General features: G+C 50.4%; 2 protein-coding genes and 3 non-coding genes across 5 annotated transcripts in view; 1 reads left to right on the forward strand and 4 right to left on the reverse strand.

The window, feature by feature from the left end:
- Positions 1-19,561, forward strand: part of LOC147525730 (uncharacterized) — a gene marked incomplete at its 5' end in the record, with an annotated part of 93,034 nt that overhangs the window by 42,035 nt on the left and 31,438 nt on the right.
- On the reverse strand, positions 2,263-11,418 carry TRIM7 (tripartite motif containing 7). Its single transcript, XM_009987218.2, has 7 exons — positions 11,002-11,418; positions 10,173-10,268; positions 9,827-10,057; positions 7,512-7,534; positions 6,826-6,941; positions 5,755-5,790; positions 2,263-2,777 (listed from the first exon to the last, which is right to left on the reverse strand). Exons 1-7 carry the CDS (start codon positions 11,416-11,418, stop codon positions 2,263-2,265), a joined length of 1,434 nt encoding a protein of 477 aa, XP_009985520.2.
- On the reverse strand, positions 16,471-16,543 carry TRNAK-CUU (transfer RNA lysine (anticodon CUU)). The gene has a single exon. It is a non-coding gene; the product is annotated as a tRNA-Lys (tRNA).
- On the reverse strand, positions 18,926-18,998 carry TRNAK-CUU (transfer RNA lysine (anticodon CUU)). Its single transcript has one exon. It is a non-coding gene; the product is annotated as a tRNA-Lys (tRNA).
- On the reverse strand, positions 19,327-19,398 carry TRNAE-CUC (transfer RNA glutamic acid (anticodon CUC)). Its single transcript has one exon. It is a non-coding gene; the product is annotated as a tRNA-Glu (tRNA).

Consider the following 19,561-nt stretch of genomic DNA (forward strand, 5'->3'; position numbering starts at 1 on the left):
TGGCAACAAACTGGGAGTTTTCCATCCCACTCAGGAGATGTTTTTTTGCTTCCCATCGTTGGCAGAAATAGCATTTTTCGCGCACGAACGAGACAAACGCCGTGGCGTGGCGTGAGGAATACCGCAACTCCTGCCGATGACTTTCTTATTCTTGGGATTTTTGTTCATTTGGATAATTTCTCCAGTGGCATCGCTTCAGCAACGGGTGGAGCTTCGAAAACTCAGGCATTTTTGCTCATCTGTTCATAATAAGAATCGCTGCAGCTTTAAATAATGTGGATTTAAAGCCAAACTCATTAAAAAAAACCAAAAAAAAGTAGATTCTAAGGGTTGGAAACAACCAACCAAGCAAAAACGGAGATGTTCATGCTTAAAAAAGTCCCTCCTGTCTCTTTTTGTGACTAATGGCATCTTAAATTCACCCAATCTCACATCAAAACATCTCATGGAACGTGGGTTGTGCTTCATCTCCAGTAGCTATGGGCCAGATTTCCATTTTTTTTGGGACAGAGCTAAAGGGCTCAGCTGCACACAGCCAAAACCTTCAACCATGCACGGGAAGATGCACCATGACACGGATTCACTGCCAGGAAGGGGTTAAAACCCCTAAAAAGTAGGAAACGCACTCGGTTCAACCAACAAATTGTTGGCATTGGAGTCCATCGGGGTTTTTCCGGGAGGTTTGAGCACATGTGATGATCAGTTATGCACAAAAATGTCTATTTTTTATCTTAGAACCAACCAGGAAACGTGGTTTCTTCTGAAAAGCTTCCCCCCCACCTCCCCAACTCCATATTTCCTAAAAAGGATTAAGACATCGTCTAGAAAAGGTTAAAAACCCAACCAACAACACCCCAAAAAACACATTTTTCATTAACTTCAGGCAATAATACGCTTATTATTTTTTTAAAAGCTTCTTTGTTTTGGCAAAAATCACAGTGAACAAAGCCAACATGTGTTAAATGTTTGTGGTCTTGGCAAAGAGCGAGGGTTTCCAGAAAAAGAAGATGGAAGACGGAGGTAAACGGGTGATTTTGCTGAGAAACGGGCAGTGAAGAGCCTGAGGAAATGACAAAATTCAGCACCCAAAGTCTACGTCACTACGGGCAAAGTAGGGTGACCTCAAGAGGTTGTTTTGGAAACATCTTCTGCACAGAGGGGACCTCAGGAGGAGCTACACAGGAGCACAGAAATTCCAAAACATGGGTCTTGCCCACATCCAGGAGGACAAACGCACCTGAGCAACATCAACATTCGTTGCTTCACCCAAAAAAAAACCCAAAAAAAAGCACCTTTTAACCTTTTCTGGAGTAGTTATGATACCTCCCTCCCACCCAGAGGGGCCGTGGACGGAGAACCGAAGCACAGAGCGCTCACACGAACGGATGGAGCCCACAGCATCTCTTCAACCCCGGCTTGACTCCAAGACAGGTCAGATCTTGGTGGCCATGGGGTTTAGATCACCGGGGACAGCTCGGACCACCATGTCAACATCACAAAGTAGCCTTCGGAGTACAATCATTATTCCAGATTTTAGGAGAACCAGCTGGAATAAGTAACCAGACACCCACCCTTCTATTGCAGACCTTTCTTCCTGGTGGGAACGAGAGGGAAAAAGCTGGAAAATCCAGCTGAGATCTTTGTAACAACTCACACAGCCCAGCACGAGCATCCTGATTTTTTGGAATCCAATCACCCCCCAGGAGCAGTTAATAAGCCTAATCACGTCCTCCTAAGTCTTGTAGTCTCCTATTCCAGCTCTGGTTGGGTGTCCAAAGTGTCCTCCTGCTCAGCGTTACTCTCTCCACCTTTCCCCCGGGACGTTTACCCACTAAATATTTCATTTTTAACTCATTGGTGCTTCTAAAGGGGTGGAGGATCCACTCCAAAACTTCCCACCAGCTCTAAAATCGATCCTTAGACCCACAAGACCCATCCATCAGCAGATGTGGAGCTGCAAACCCAACTATTGGTGGTTTCCTTCTCCCTGAAGAGGTGGGTTGGTTCAGAGACCGGTTTAAGGTGGTCACCACAACCTTCTGGGGGTTGCTGATGATTTCAGTAGCTGTTCTCTGTTTGAAGCTGATCTGAAGACCCTCCTTGTGGTATTTATTCCCTGACTACCTGGTTACATGTCTACCAGCCTACCAACGGACCAGGCTGCGTGGTTGGTTCGAGAGTCTCTTGTGCTCATCGCTGCTGTCCAGGCACCATCTGGTGAAGACCGTGGAGACAGGTCCTCAGCGAAGCCCGTGAGAAGTCTCAGGGGCACAGTTTGATGTAGGTAACGGTGGAACAGACGGAGAAGAGAGGGAACACCTTCTCCTGGAAGGCGACGTTGAAGGTGAAGATGTGCTGCATGTTGTCGGCGTCGTAGAAGGAGACTTCTTCCCCCTCGTAATCCAGATACACCCTGACCCTACTGAGTTTCTGGCTGAGGCACAGCGGGGTGCGTTGGGGCGAGGTGACCGCCCAGTAGCGACCTCCATTTTGCTGCACCGCCCAGATCCCTTCTTCAGGGGAAAACTGAGTCAGACCTTTCCTCCTGACGGACTCTTTGGCCACCCCGAAGGCCCAACCGTCCGAGGCCCCCACCTCCACTTCCCAGTAATGTCTCCCCGACTTGAAGCCCGTGGTCGCCAGCACCCGCGAGTTCGTGTCGAATCTCTTGGGGTTGTCGGGCAGCTCCTGTTTCCTGCAGCCCATCCTCACGCTCTTGAGGTCTGCGGAGAGGATGAGGAGGTGGTTTGCCGAATCAGGGTCCAGGGTCAGGTCCTCTGTTGACGAGAGCAGTGACAGCGATAGTGACTCAATAAGAAAGTTAACAATCAAAAGCCCAAGCTGGGGGATGTCTTTAGCAGTTGCTGAACCACATCCCAACCTCAACAAGCACATCCCAACCTCAACGACCACATCTCAACCTCAACGACCACATCCCAACCTCAACGACCACATCCCAACCTCAACGACCACATCCCAACCTCAACAAGCACATCCCAACCTCAACAAGCACATCCCAACCTCAGTAACTGCCTGGACAGCCCGTGGTGAAGGAAAGTCAAGTTTAGACATTGGCTTGGCTTTGAGGATCTTGAGATGCCTCCTCGCACCATTGACTCTGCAGGAAGCCTGGAGGCTCGGGGCTAATTTTAAGAGTAATTTTAAACATTAATCAACATGCTGCTTCTCTCTACCAGCACACAGGGACGAGCTACACGTGCAAGAAACTTGGAGGTGGGCGAGGAAGGTCTCAGTTAAAGATATCTGAGTATCTACTTCACCTTTTCACATCCTCACTAGGGGTTGAGCCCCACCGGGTAAAGGTGAGGAACAACACGGCAAAGCAAATCGTGGTGAAAGAGGACCAAGATCTGGTTCAGGATGTTCCAGAGGAAGACCCAACCACTGCGTTGTGGTCTTTGGTTCTTTGATCAGCTCAAGATCCTCCAGCAACGCCACCAGCCAGCACGTCTCCAACGCTGACCTGGGGGAAATCACCTGCTACCCCATGGGAGGGCAAAACCCGTGCTGCTGCCACCACCAAGAAATGGGGGTACCAAGAAACGGGGTACCAACAGCACCAGGACAGTAAGAGCAAAGAACACAACAAAACCACGTGCAAATCGTTGACAATGACATACCGTAAAAATGGACCTTAGATCAAGACTTTTTGTGCAAAGAAATTCATTTTTTTTCCTCTTTGTTTCGGGTTCATCTAACATCTGCGCACCCCTCGGACCATAAATCGCTGAGTATCTGCCCCCCCAAACTGCCCCATGATGACAAATCCTTGTGGAAAGCCATGACCTAAGGGCATCTTTACAACTTTTGGGACAACCCCAAAAGAAACACGCGCGTAGATTTTTTTGATACAAACACCTTTCCAAAAATCAGGCTCGAAGGAGACAGCGAGCGCGTTAGTGACCTCAAATTGTGGTTGTAGTCAGCAAAGTTGCCATGATTGAAAATTCCTTTTGGGGGGAATCTAAGACGGGACCTTAGGAGCTGAAAGGTGTTGGATGCAACACCAGAGTTTATTTAGCTAAAGGTCTTTCGAGATCCATAGATTTGGGTGTAAAGGTTGTATGTGAAGTCCAAAAAGACCCACGATGGGATCAAGAGCTTCACGGTGCTTCCATGGGGTCGGAAAAGTGACAGTAACTACAGGAAAGGGCTTCCTTCAAAGCTCAAGCACCAAGGTCCTCCCCAAAAATGAGTGATTGGCCATCAGATAACATCTCCTGCCTTTTGCACCGTTGTATCAAACCAAGAGATGGGTGTTTTCAAGGTGTCCACCAGCAAAACTCGGGGGAAATACATCGGATTAGCAAATTTCCTGGACGCCAATCTTTTCCTTAAAAGGTATTTCCCATCCTTCCTCTTGCATCTCCAGCTGCTGGAGTCGTTAGGATTTGGGTTTGAGCTTCAACCGTGATGGGGATGTGAATGATGATTTGGCTTGATTAAAAATAAATAAATACGACCCCAGAAGCTCATGCCTCATATATAAAAAAAAAATAAAAATAATAAAAAAAAAGAGCATTCAAAGCTCTTGGAAAAAATGAACTAAGACAGTTGGAGGAGTGGGATTCAACGGCTGCTACGAGGTTTTGGCTGGTCCCTTCTGCACCCCCCTGATCCCCCAGCTCTCTGCAGCTGAAGCGGTGGCCCGATCTGCTTTCTTGGCTGGTGTAACTCACCGGCCAAGTTGTGCCCCTACACATGCACACACACCACCATGGACATGCAGCGAGGGCCGTTGGGCCAGTTTGCTTTTAAACGGTGGTCATCAGCTGTTCTTCTCGCTTTGTTGACCCCTCGTCATTTTCCAGAGGCGACCGGGGATGTTTGTGAGCAAATTCTGGCTCCTCTAAGTTGGATGGTCCTTGGAAAGGGTCTAACCCATGGTTTGTCCTCCTCCGCCTTCCCCAACGGGTTTGCAAAACCCCGTGCTGAAGACCACCACCTTGAAAGCAAGAACGAGCCTTCTCTTCTAACAGAGGGTTTGGCCACTTTGGGCGCAGCTACGCAACCTTCACGTTGAAGAAGCTGGAGGATGGAGGTAGATTTTTAACAGCGTCTGCCCATGCTTTGACCCACCACAGTGCAAGGTCAGAGGGATCAGGTTGGTGCCAGAAGCACTGCGGAGCCCATCACCGTGGTTTCCCAGCTCGATGGCATTCCCCTGTCCTCACCGCTGCCGGTGAAGCAACGCAGAGGCTCGTCCAGCATGGAAAGAGTTAATCTGAGCTGGTTTTGCCAGTCACAAATCCAAGACCTCTCATGTCAACTCGCTCCTTGGCCAACCCAGGAGAGCTGGCAACTTCTCCGGCAGCGGAGCAGATTACGGAGATTACGGACCCTCCACCCCGAACCCTGGTGAAAACAGGAGCCCAACCCACGAGCCACGGGGCGAATCTGGTAGCCTTCAAGCGAGTCGTGGCTTGAAAGGGCACGAACCCATTTTTTGGGTCGAAATATCTGCTCTTTCTGTCCCGCACCGGGGTTTTTTAAGCGCAAAACAGGCAGAAAGGACCTAGCTCAGCTGTCAGCTCCCCGGCGTCAGCTCGAAAAATCGTCTTTTGACCCTCGAACTGAGCGGTCTGGATCTGGAAATCATCGAGAGAGAAGAAATTAAAAAAAAAGAAAATTTTTTTTTTTTTTCCCCCAACCCCTCTCTTCGGCTTTGCGAAATACAACCACAATTTCAAGTCTTCGCTCCGGGGTGCTACATCTGAAATATTCTCCTTTTACCTTTTTCACCTCTTCCCAGCTCGTCCTGCAGGTTTTCTGAAAAGAAGAGACAGGAACAGAAATGGCAGCGCCGAGAGCCACGAATCATAGAATCATAGAATGGTCAGGGCTGGAAGGGACCTTCAAAGGTCATCTAGTCCAACCCCCCTGCAAGGAACAGGGATATCTCCAACTAGGATCAGGTTGCTCAGGGCCTCGTCCAACCTGGCCTTGAACGTCTCCGGGGATGGAGCATCCACCACCTCTCTGGGCAACCTGTTCCAGTGAAAATCTGGAAAGAAATCGAAAAAAAATCTCCTTTACGGGGACTTTTACCCCAACACCACGTTGCCGAAGCGCCGTCTTTGCCGACGTGGGGCTCGGCAGGCGGCAAGAGCCGAGGATGGAGCAACGCCAGCTCCCACCAGCTTGTCCAGCTGCTGAATTGCTGCTAAATATATATTTTTAATTTTAATTTTTGTTTTTAAAAAAGCTTCTGGACATCAGGAGAACGCGGGATTTATTGAAACCTCATTTATGGCGCTCTGCCATGTTTTGTTCTCCTCGTTGCACTACGAGTTTCAAATTTTTCGTCCAACCCTTCAAGCCAATTATGGCTCGGGGTCGCAGTTGGCTTTTTGGATTTTTTTCCCGTCTGGATCTGCTCTTCCCGGCTCTTGCTTCCATCCCAAATCCCTCAGCACCATCTCGTGGCTCTGCCGCGTTGCTGCAAGGGGTTGGTTTTCAAACGCGAAGCTCGACCGCCCCGGCCTCGAGCTCTTCGAGATGGCAAAATTCCAGGTTTTATGGAACTAAAATCGATGTGCCAGGTTCAAGTTTCTCCTTCTTAAAAAAAAAAAAAATCTTCCTTCTTTGCTGGCAGCCTCCAGGGTGAGTCTCCTCCCGTTCATGCGCATCTCCAGTAGACCTTTCCGACGTAATTTATCCTCCTACTTCGGTGCCACTGGCCAAGCATGTGCCAAGGGACCTCAAGACATCTGCAGCATCCCCAGTGCTCCTCATCCCTTCTCCCCCCGGCGCCTGGGTAAAGGCCAGACCTATTTTGGACCCCCCGGTTGCGTTTCCACGTACCTCTGAATTTCTTCAAGACTTTCTCAAGGACGACGGTCTTGAGGGAGAAGTTGCAGACGTGCATTTTCATATCGGTGCACACCGGGATGGGCTTCTGGCACTTCACGTCATCACTTCTGCGAAGAAAAAAGTGAAAACAACGAGAAAATCATCACTTTTTCCCCCCCTCACCTCATGCTTCCTCACTTGAGGTTGACGGTGCGCGATGCCCACACCCCATCCCACTGGCGGTCTGTCCAAGTGCTCCTCACATCACATCATGAGGATCACGCTGGGATTCCAACCCCACCCGAGGTCGAGGACACCGGAATTCACGTGTCGACTTTGAAAACCCCCTCGGCTGGTTGTTGTAGAGGGTGTCTGTGTTGGGTCACCACCACTCAGCAGCTTCAATTTCATTTTTGGAGCTGAAGTGGTTGCCCTGGGTGAGTCATATATCAGGCAAATAAGATGACTTGGGGTTTCTGGTCTCACTTGACCTTTGAAGAAACCCCGTGGTAAGAAAAGACTTTGAGATAACGCTAAGTTTTCCAAGAAGCTGGAAGAGATCCAAGGCTTGTGCCGAGTAGGAGGGAAGTTCTGTCTACCCCAGGGCCTCCTTCTGGCACCCGGACTGCAAACACTGACCTTTAAATAGTGCTGGTGGGGAGGAAAAAGCATGACAGGGGAGAAGCAGCACTCCATACCTGCTTATGATGTTCATCACGTCCTAGAAAGGAGAAAGAGAGACAGTGAGATCCCTGTGCAACGTGGGCCACATCTCCCCCAACTCAGCACGAGAGCAATTCCCTTTTGTTAAACACAAAGGGGATGTCCATCCCTTATGGCTGCAACACATCGGTATGGATTCACACCTCAGATGTTTGCTTTCGGCTTTGGAAGGCCACAGTCCCATCAAATCCCACCCAACTATCTGCAGCCACTAAAGATCCAGTTGCTTCTGGGGAGGACCAAGCATCCAGAATGGTCCTATGTACAATACTCCAGCTTTATGCCCAGAGTCATGTTGTGGTTTAGGTTGGAAGGTGCCCTTGGAGGTCTCTCATCCATCCCATTGCTCAAAGCGTGCCAGCTTATCCAAGGCCTTGCCCAAGTGAGTTGGGAGTATCTTCAAGGGTGGTGAACGCAAAAAGCTCTCTGGTTCCTGTTCCAGCAGCTGACCGTTGCTGTTGTGAACCCAAGTGTAGGCATCTGGCAGCCTTTGAGATGCTCTCAGAGTCCCTCTGCTGGTCTCCCACTTCTGGGAAGGTCCTATCAACCTGTCCCAAGTGAAGTCTTGAGATACAGAAGGACACCTGCAAGTATCCACCTGCCTAAGAGCCAAAGGGACATCATCTGCCACGACGTGGGCACCTAGAGAGCTGGCATTAAACTTGCATGTCTATGTCACCATGATATCTGGACTCCTACAGTCTAATCACCACCAAGAAGAGTTTAAGGTGCCTCCAAGGGGTGATTCATCCCACCCTGGGACGGACATCCCAACAATGGGCTTTATTTGCCTTCGGGAAGGGTGGAGGTCATTACGGATTAAAATACCCTCAACAACTACTTGCAACGCGACAAAAACTGAGATGAGACCAACGCTCAGCCCTGTCCATGCCACCATTTGCCCTTTCTGATGCCTCTACCATGAGACAAAGAAGGGCACAAACCACGACGAGCACGTTGGACGCGACGAGCACGTTGGACGCGACTCAACGGCAACGCAAAGCCCTACTCGTTCCCGGGGAATGAGAAAGGACTTTGGGTTTGTTGAGGGTTTCCAAGGTGGCCTTTTGAGAAAATAACACCTATAGTTGCACGATGGTTGCTCAGTCACGGTGAGGGCTGAGCAAAGACCACGTGAAATGAATTTTCACCCACAGCCAAGTGCTGAAACCACCTGCAAATATTTACAGACCTTTCAACGCCGCCTTGGAGGGAATTTAACCCCGGGCAGGTCCACGAGCACCAGAAGCTCGAGCTTCTCAGTTGAATCAACACGTTGCCAATTAAAAGAAGCCTTTTGCCATTCGGTGGGGGACAGGACTGCTTGGTTTTGGGTTGGGCAGCTGGGTTTTTTTTTCCAAACCCCACTTCATCTGCGGAGGAGGGTTTAGGTGACACAGAGAAGGTTGGATGGGCTCCAGCTTCTCTCTTTGCAACGCAATCAATACTTGGACTCCATCTGCTCTCTCCCTCATACTTTCCAGCTTGGTTAATAGCTCGTTTTGACTTGAAAACCCAACTCTGTTTCCAGGTCCTGGCCAACCTTCTGCAGCCAGGACTCTCAAGCCACATCTTGTTGAGCCCAGCTCCGTGTGCTTCTACACTCAACTCCATTCCAAGTCCTCACCAGTGCCTTTAAGCTGGAGGAGTGGACCTCTGGGACTTGGTGTGCCCCAAACCTTCAGCGTTGCGAGCTCCTCAAGACCTGGATTTGCAAAAGGAGTTGCTTGGTTTGAGGATCTGGCCAGTACCGCTGTGGTGGCTCTCCATGCAAGGTCTAATTCAGCTTTGAACATCTCAAAACAGGAATTTATGAGTGCTGGAAAGGTCCAGATGAGTTCATGGAAGAAAAATTTATCAGAGGCTATTAAATATGAAGAACACACCTCTTTATGAGGATGCCGGAGATAGTTACTGCATGTTACTGCTGGTGTAACATGGGGTGGGGATGGGAGAGCAAAGTCCATGAGTAGTTACTCCTCAAGGCACTCAGACACTGCCATGCACCATCTTCACATTAAAGTTGAGGGGAAAAAAGGACATTTATCCTCAAAATGCCTCTACAAGGTCCAGAAGCACATCAAAAAAGGACGAGGAAGGGTCATGACTCAGACCTGAAGGCTCATTTCATGAACACCCTGGAGGTGTTCAAGGCCAGGTTGGATGAGGCTTTGAGCAACCTGGTCTAGTGGAAAGTGCCCCTGCCCACAGCAATGGGGAGTGGAACTAGATGATCTTGAAGGTCCTTTCCAACCCAAACCATTCTATGATTTCATAGCAAATGTCTCACCTTGAGGAACTCGAGCATGGGCTGCTGGATTTTCTCCTCCAGCTCCGTGATGAGCTTGTTGAGGAGCGTGATCTCCTTGGAGAGGTCGGTGATGTTCTCGTTCTGTCTCTTGGCAATGTTCTTCTCCATCTTCTCCAGCTGCCCCAGGAGGATGTGCTCCTGGTCGTGCAGGAACTGCCGCAGCCTCTCAAACTCCAAGAGCAGCTTCTGCCGCTCGTTCTCGATGGTTTTCTGGGAACAAGAAGCAGCAAAAGAGTGTTTTAATCCAGTGCAATGTCCTCCACACATCCCAACCTGGACCACCTCATCCCCACCACCCCAGAAGACCGCGTCGCGGGGCACGCACCAAGAGCTCCTGGGTTCTCTTATCGTCGTTCACTTTAAACTCCAGCAGCTCTTGCCTCTCCTTTTTCAGGAAATCCAAGCGTCCCTGGATTTTCTCCTGGGAACAAAGAGAGGAAACATCACCGGATGTTCTTTCTGTCTTCTGCTGCGTCCCATTTCCTTTGCTGCACCGTCCTGCTCGCGCCCAACTCGTTCCTCGCAGCCGTGCGGAGATGAAGCAGGACCTCAAGGAAAACACAGGGGCACCTCACCCACCCCGAGGACCTCCACAAGCCCACGCGCAACGGGCACGAAGAAAGGAGATGGAGGACATCAGGGGAGAGGGTATGGTGCCCCGTTTCCATCGGCAGCTGCCACCCGCTGCCTCCCCCTCCTTTCTCTTGGCACGAGGGAAACTCAGGCTGAGCTTTAATCAACTTGGATTCATCTTTGGATGCTCGCCCGGACCAAAATAGACGTGGGCGTTCGCTCCGTCAGACGTTACCCTAGGGATAAGGTGGGTGCCCGTGGGTAGAGGTCACGGCACGACGCCCGCGTGGGAGAAAAATCCATCTCAGAGCCTCCTGGCAGCCCCGTGCTTCATCCCACCCTCTCCCCAGCTTCAGGGACCACACGAACGCGCGAGAAGGTTTTGCATATCTGGAGAGGAGACCAGTTTGTCGGGTCTTTGGAAAGGCAGAAAGCGGCAACCGGCTCGTTGCCGGGCGGTTGAGCGTGGGAAAGCCGGGTGATGGCATGGAGATGTGAGCAACCACCAACACACGGGGAAAAACGCGTCCCAAAGACCTTGGGGGGTCTTCTTCAGGGCGGACAGACAGACAGACAGGTACCTTGTACTCCTCGGATGCCTCGTCGACGGGTACCACGGCGTGCGGCCGGTGTTCCCGCGACCTGTCGCACACCACGCAGATGGTCCTCCGGTCGTCCTTGCAGTAGAGCTTCAGGGCTTCCCGGTGCTTGGCGCAGAGCCCATCCTCCTCGGCACCCTTGGCCCCGCGGAGGGTGAACTGGCTGATGATCTCGGACATGTTCGCCAACTGCCGGTTGGGTCTGAAGCTCTTCTGTTGGAAGACCTCTCGGCACTGCGGGCAGGGGAAGTCCATCTCTAGGTCCTTCCAGCTCTTGACGATGCACGCGCGGCAGAAGTTGTGCCCGCACTCGATGGACACGGGGTCTTTGAAGAACTCCAGGCAGACGGAGCAAGTGGCTTCATCTTGGAGGTTGCCGGGCAGAAACACAGCCGCCATGGTCTCTCTCCTACGGGCAAGGACTGATTTCACCGGGGCTGGACGCGGAACATGAATGCTTGGCATCCAGCCCCGAGTGGGCGTTCCTCTTCCAGGAACAAACCCGCTGCCCGAGGTCACTTTCTGCAGTGTCTGGTTTCTTTAAACTGGTAACAAAGATCTCAACTTCAGGGGGAAACACGCAGGCAGAAGAAAAAGAAAACAGGAAGGTCCCTGCCCTTCTCTCCCCAACAAATTCTGAGCTTCCTGACTTTTTTTTATTATTTGTTTTTGCAGGAAGGAGGTGGGAAAAGGAGAAATCGTTTGGGATATGGCCACCAGATCTGGGTCTTGTTGCTTTTTGGCTGACCTGGTGCTAAATGTAATATTTGTGTTCAGCAGCTGCTCGAGGCTCCGATCCAGGGAACCATCTGAGCTCTCGTTGAAGACCCATTCCACCCTGGAAGCTTCAGCTGGGGGCTCAGATGACTTAGTTGAGCTCCAGGGCTCAACAGTGGCCATAAAAAGCAACAGGAGAAAGGGAATATATGTGGATGCAAAGGCTGTATCAAGATCTGGGGGTGAGTTGCCCAAATCCATCAAGATTAACCTCTTGATTGGCGTCCCGCATCTCCAAAAGACTTTTTGACTTCCAAGAGCATTTTGTGCAGCTTTGGAGGTCTTGGGTTAAATGGAAAAGGTAATTAATACATGAAGACCTTCCTTGGTTGTGATTGTCTATTATCTCCTAACGAGAATGTGAAAACAGAATCAAGTGATCCTATCCATGATTGTCCAGAGAAGTTGGGGCTGCCCCATCCCTGGAGGTGTTCCAGGCCAGGTTGGATGAGGCTTTGGGCAACCTGGTGTAGTGGAGGGTGTCCCTGCCCATGGCAGGGGGGTTGGAACTGGGTGGTCTTTGAGGTCCCTTCCAACCCAACACACGATTCTATAAATTGATGTATATTTATACACACCCCCCCAACACACACTCCCTATGGAAGGAAAAATTCCTTTTTCTTCCACTTTCCATTTCTCTCAATCTGTAAACCAACCCCAAAATATGTATTTTTTTTTTTCTTTTCGTGATGTCATGCATCATTTTTCTCATCTCCACGGAAAGGAAGAGCCGGAGAGAAATCCATCCCCCCATCCAGAGTTGTGTAAACGGGAAAGGAAAAGAGCGTGAGACACCTTGATGGAAGCAGCCCGGTGGGAAACGCTGGAGAATGAGGTGGGAAAAGACCAGGAAGGACAAACCACCTCCGGACAGACGGACGAGCGCGTCCCACCACCCTCCCCACGTCCCCGGTTGACCCCGCGTACCTCGGAGCGGAGGTGTAGGAAAGGGTCATCCTCCGGAATTGCCCGACTTTTTGCATGGAGAGGGTGTTGGTGGTGGGTAGGTGGTGGGGGGTGAACCTGGGGGCCGAGGGGTCCCAGCGGGACACAGCCCCCGGCAGTCGCTCCGCCATGCTCCGGTGGAGGAAACCGACCCGAGCCCTGGATATCTCTGACATTTCGGCACCGCTCGAGCTCCTGCTCCTTCCCAGCCTTTGGTTGCCCCATTTGTCCCCTCTGTCATCCCATCCCACCCTCCTCCCCCCGCACTGCATCTATCCTGGGCACCCACCAACCTCCTTCCCTCCTCCTCTTCCTCCTCCCCAGCCACACCAGCTCTGCTCTTCTCCATGCCAAAGGTTTTTTTTTCCTGCCCAGAGCCAGGATCACGTTTCCAGCACCTCCCTCCACCTGTCTCCAAGCCCAGACCTTCTCCGCAGCCCTTTAACCCTCTCTGATACCCAATCTCTCCTTCCAGAGGGCGCAGGAAGGAATGAAGCTTTTCATCCCTCCTCCAAAGCCATCAATGATTGACCCACCTCCCAACTCATATTTGGGGCAGCACCACACAAAGAAGGGCAGAAACATGTCCTGCAGGACATCTCCCACCAACCATGGGTGACTTGTTTAGGATAAGGAGAGGTTAGAACATCTAAAACAGCAGGGAGGATGGGGAGAAAAAAAGGGAAATTCAACCCTGATGGTCATGGTTTCTTGCCAAAGTGGCTGAAGTCAACAGCAGAAGTTTGGAACCTCCTGAAGGACCATTTATTGTCTACATTAGGCGGATGAGTCAACTTCTGTTGACTACTATGGGAATTTTGGGTTAGTATGGGTGAAATATATCTAATATCTATTAGATATAGGTATGTCCTTCATTTCTCTTGGCTTCCAACAGCTCCCTGATGCTCTCCTTCGCAACCCTTGGTGAAAAATTCCCAGCAGAGACGTTCCCAGCCCTGCAACGTAGGGGAAAAAAAAAAAAAATGGGATGCAACCAGGGGAAAGGACCTTGGCTTGCCCTTGGGGTTTCAATAGCAGGATTATGTTCAGGGCCTCAAGCTGCTTCCAGACCACCCCAGGAACGCTGAGTCTGAAGAGCTCTTCATAGGAACGTCTGCCTGGAGAAGGGAAAACACGGACAACGAGCCAAATTCAGCTGCTGGTTATGAGCCTGCAGGTTTATTGGTAGAGCTGGAGCAAAATCGGGGTGGAGGCCATCCTAATTTAGGGTGATAATCACTCGGGGTTAAATCGAGGACTCATGGCACTGAAGTGGTTGGACCACATCAGTAGCCCCGATTCCTGCTACGGGCTAATCCGTGGGGTCCTCGTCCCACTCCTCGTTGCAGAGGTCCGTCTCACAGCAGGAATACCGGGATGTCAGGCGGGATTCGGCGTCGGATGCCCGTTCCCGGCCGCAGTTCATGGCGGAGGTGCAGCCTTGCTGGTAGTAGAGGGTCACCTTCCCTGCAGAGGTGGTGGGCAAGAGAGGATCAGAAGAAAACGGCACGAAACTGGTAAAAAAAAATCAGTGGTGGACTTTGATGTTACCAAGTGAGGAACCAGCCCCTTTAAACAGGGCGCCCAAACGAAGTTTTAATTAAGAAAAAAGAGCTAAATGAGGCGTGTGGACACGCAGACAAAAGTGACGTGGCTTCTTTGGGAGACAGAGTCTCTCCTTTGTCTAAAAGAGACTTTTTTGTTTCCAACCATCCATAGGGCAACCCCCATCAGGAGAAGGAATTTGGCCCCTCGCATCAGCCCTTTCCCACGTCATCGTCACATCCTCATTCCACTCATCATTGGGTGGATGATCTACTTGAGGATATGGTTTAATGGGGATTAGGGATGGTTGGACTCAATGATCTCTAAGGTCTTTTCCAACCTAGAAATCTATGAATCTATGAATCATTCGTTCTGCGAATCAGTTGGGTTCTCCAACAAGGAGGACCCCCCACAACTCGGTCCTCCAAAGAAGAGGACAACCCCCCACGGAACCAAAGTGAACACGTGGGTTTTGACGTCCCACACGCACACACAACACGTACCCAGGGAGGTTTTGATGACGGCACATTTCTCTCTCCGCTCACAAGTCGTTTCGTTCGCTCCGCGGAAGCATCCGATGAAGGGGATCTTGTACTTGCAGACCTTGCACTGGAGAGCCTCCACTGCAGGAGACAGAGCATCATGGAATGGTTTGGGTTGGAAGGGACCTCAAAGACCATCTCATTCCAACCCCCCTACCATGGGCAGGGACACCCTTCACTACACCAGGTTGCTCAAAGCCTCATCCAACCTGGCCTGGAACACTTCCAGGGATGGGGCAGCCACAGCTTCTCTGGGAATCCTGTCCCAGTGCCTCACCACCCTCATTGTAAAAAATTTGTTCCTTAGATCTAATCGAAATCTCCCCTCTTTCAGCTTTAAGTCATTGCTCCTTGTCCTATCACTACACACCCATGTCCAAAGCACATCTCCAGCTTTCTTGTAGCCCCTTTAGGTACCGGAAGGCTGCTAGAAGGTCTCCCTGGAGCCTCCTCTTCTCCAGGCTGAACAACCCCAACTCTCTCAGCCTGGCAAGGATCTTGGAGAAGCCTGTTCTGCAGAGCCACGAGGAGTTTTGCTTCAAACACCCTTACGATAAGATGGAGGTGACCCCAGAGAAGATGTGGAGCCCATCAGGGAAGGAACCTTCACTAGCAGGCTTTCTAATGAGAGTCATCATCCATAGGAGAGAGGCAAACGATGCCTATGGACACTTGACCCTTCTTGGCAGAGCTTTGCAGACAGACATGGCTTTAGGTGGACTATCTAAACTACAGACACATGGAGAATAAATGAGGAGGTGGGCTCGGAGGTGGGGTTCATCCAGCTGAGATGAGGTTCATCCACAGCAAGACCACCACAATTGCTCTCCAAGGCAGAGCAGGTGCACATCTAGCCCAGGATCCAGCAACCTACAGCTGAAGCTCCTGGCCCAGAGGAGTTCTCTCTGGATTTAATAGCTCCAGGGGAAAGCGAGTGGAGAGAAAAACCATTTTCCTTCAAGCCATGACGAAAAGAGTTGCAGAGATTTCTCTCCACCAACCGTAGACTCAGAGCAGACCACACTGCGGACATCAAGAGCTTGGCAAGACCCATACAACCACCACCAGATATTCCCCCCACCCTTTATTAAATCCCATTGAACTGTGACCCTCCACTCACCGACTCCAATGCACAAGACGAGGGTCAACCCCACGAAGAGCACCTTCATCTTGGGAAAGGGGCCAGATCCTGACCTCCCAGCTGCACCTCAGCCCAGCACAGGGTTACCTGTGAACGAGAAGGTCTCAGGTGCTTTACTGGTCCCTGTATCGAGTTTCCTCAGTGATCAACCCTTCCAGCAGGGGGAAAACCTCACAGCATGGAGGTTTGTGATGTTCCTTTTGGGGCAAAACGAGTAGAGAAACTCGAAGCATGTTTATTAGACGACCCTCCAGCACCTTAAAAAGGTGAAATAAAGGTAATTCCACCTTTCTGCTCTATTAATTTTAATAATCATGCCTTTTAATAGCCATGCCTTCAAGGTAGACATCTCCCAAGTGAATAAAATGATCTTATGAGAAAAAAAAACACATTTCTTCATTTCTTAAGGTGCTTCCACCTCTTGCTTAGAGATAGGAGCAGCAATTGTCTGTACCCAGAAGCAGACAGATTTGGAAAAATAAAGGGAAAAAAAGAGTTTAACGCCCAACGTGGGGCTCGAACCCACGACCCTGAGATTAAGAGTCTCATGCTCTACCGACTGAGCTAGCCGGGCTGCCAAAATTCCCAATTTCCTCTATTTTTCCCCACTGAAAAGCGTAAATTTGATGCCGATTTAGCCAAACGCTAGCCAGGCTGCCAAAATTCCCTACTTCTACTATTTTTCCTCATCGAAATTGTAAATTTGATGCTGGTTTAGCAAAACGACCAGTTTTATGAGTAGAAAAATAGAAGTATTGGAATAAGTGGAAGCTCTTCCCTGGGAGACTTAAGAAGGTGTGTTGGGATGGTGCCAGCAGACACGGAACGCAGAAGGAAGACAGGAAAAAAAAAAGTCCAAAAGCAAAAACCCGAAGGAGAAGGTCCCTTACCAGCTTCTGCCTTCCCCCCCGAAGGTCGGAGCATCGACCAGCCATGTGTCCCCACCACCTTTATTCTTCTCAGGTCCTGGGCTGATCCAGGACCTGAACGACCTCAGAGCCAACAGGGAATATTGTTTGGTGGGAACAATGCTGCTCCTCGCACCTGGGCAAACACGGCTCCTCCTCAAACCCAAACAGACCTTCCAGGACACGGAATCATTCATCACATGGGTGAGTCTGAAGGTTCTCAGGCCCCTTTGATCTCCCTTTGTGCAGAAGAACCACCCCCCCCTCCAGCTCCCTACTTTGAAGTCAACCCAGGGTTAACTCTGCAGGAAAGACCCAAAGATGTAGGTTTTTGTAGACCTATGAGGCAGCCTAGGGCCCCTTCTCTGCTCGTGAAGACAACACCTTCACAAGCCACCTTTTGGGACAAATTTGGGTTTTCCTCCACAAATAGCACCAATAACAGGGGTAGAAGGATGTGTCTCATCTCATTTGGGGGTCCTACCAAAACAGAAACCTTCCCTCCTCCCTTCTCTGTCCCCCTCCCTGTTCAGCATCATGTTTAATCACACCAACTTACCCCACCACGTAGTTTTTCAGAGCAGGGAAGAGACTAAAAACCAAAAAACAAGGGCTGGGAAACATCCACCTCATCGTGGAGCCCGTTTCTCCTAAGATTGCAAGGAGGACTTTGCAAAAAAAAAAAGGAAGAGTTTCAACACTCCTCATTCCCTCCACTCCTCACCCATATTCTCCTTGTTTTGCTTTTATCTTCCTCAGCTGAGCTACTCCGTGTGTAGGACCTGGAAGAGCCAAAACGTGCTCTTCCCACACCCCTTCAAGCCAAAAGCTCCCTCAGACCAGCGTCGTTGGCTTCCTCCAAAACACAGAGGGATGGCAGAGCTGCCTTGAACCACCTCACATGGACCACACAAGCTCATGTGGTGGATGAGGCTCATCATCCAACCTGATGAGCTCATCAGGTTGGATGAGGCCCTGAGCAACCTGATCTAGTTGGAGATATCCCTGTTCCTTGCAGGGGGGTTGGACTAGATGACCTTTGAAGGTCCCTTCCAGCCCTAACCATTCTATGATTTGATGGGACACATGTAGCTGAAAGCTGGTTGACAACCCCCATGGATGCTTGCTTAAGGCAACAAGAAGTGCTCCAAGAACCAACACAGCTCGTGGACCACACGTGCTTGAGATATGTGGCTCATAACAGAGCACAGAGGCTGGTGTCCACAGTCAGATCTTCTCTTCTGGTTATGGCCTTAAGTGATGGCATGTTTAATTAGGACATGATTCCAAGAAACCTGCTGCAAGTTATTTCCAAGTCTTTTGGCTTCACCTGTACCAACCCCACGCAGTTGTTCTCATGCTGACAGCACAAACGCAGACGATCCCCGTGTCTTCTCAAGCATGAAGTTGAGCCCACCTCCTCCAGGCAGCCAGATCCAAAGAGCAAGTGGATGAAGGTCCCGGAAGGTTGGGTCTTTGCACAGGTCCAACACACATCCTGGTCCAGGAAACCCTGGAAAGAAGCGCGGTGTGATGTTTTCCCAGTCTGTAGCTCAGTTTGGTTTTGTCTCTGCTGTGTAAACTGGAGAATGTGGATTTCCTGGGATTCATCAGCCACTTTGAAAGCGTTTTGGTTCAGCAGGTAACGCTCTGCTGCTCACCTGGGGTTGGATTTGCTCCTCTTTATTGCCCAGTTCCAATCTGGCGACGTTTACATGGCTCCAAGACTGCATAAAGCCATAATAAAATAACAGAATCATAAAAATCATGGAATTACAGAATTATTCTGCATGTCAGGGCTCGAAACAAGAGCGAGCAGGAATCGCTCGGCAACGCCGGAGCTTGAAGGAGAATTTAAAACAGAGACTAAATGATGGAAAGGGTGAGAAAGAAGGTGCAGAAAATGACATCTTGCCTCATTTTAGAGAAAAGGAAAGGTCACCCCGACTCCCACGTCACTGGATTTGTCGGGAGATGTGGCTCCTCCGCTTTGCGTGAAACGACTCCAAAATTTTTGCTGAGTTTTGGGGAGGGAAAAAAAAGGGAATCGCCCAACGTGGGGCTCGAACCCACGACCCTGAGATTAAGAGTCTCATGCTCTACCGACTGAGCTAGCCGGGCACTGGTGCAAACTGGGATGGTGGCGCTCCCCAGCCGCAGTCCACATACTGGTGGTGCAATGGGAGGGGTGGAATTTTGGGAGGAATTTGTCTCAGCAGACGGACTACAGCAGCAAAAGCCCCAAACTGGGGGGGGTTGTTTTATTTTGGAGGGCTGTTTTATTTCTCCCACTGTGACTTCCAGACAACCGAGTCCCCTTCGGTCTACACCCACACCCGGGAGCGCTCGGCCAGCCAGGGGAGGGCCAGGATGCTCCATATGGAGCTGGTTCCATATAAATTATCTGATTCCGCTATAAAATTAAAATCTGTGTGAAATAAAAAGCTTCTTCCCTGACCGGGAATCGAACCCGGGCCGCGGCGGTGAGAGCGCCGAATCCTAACCACTAGACCACCAGGGAGCTGAAAAATAATATTTTTCCCTCGGATATAGCGCCGGATATCGGGGTGCACTAATGATTTGCGGTTGGGGGGGTCTTCTGGGTGTTTTCCTCCTTCTTCCTTTAACAGTTAAACGCTAAAATCCTCCCAAAATTTTGGGGTTTTATCTGCTGCTGCCATCCA

Source organism: Tauraco erythrolophus, unplaced genomic scaffold, assembly GCF_009769465.1.
Source record: "Tauraco erythrolophus isolate bTauEry1 unplaced genomic scaffold, bTauEry1.pri scaffold_76_arrow_ctg1, whole genome shotgun sequence".
Taxonomy (NCBI): Eukaryota; Metazoa; Chordata; class Aves; order Musophagiformes; family Musophagidae; genus Tauraco; species Tauraco erythrolophus.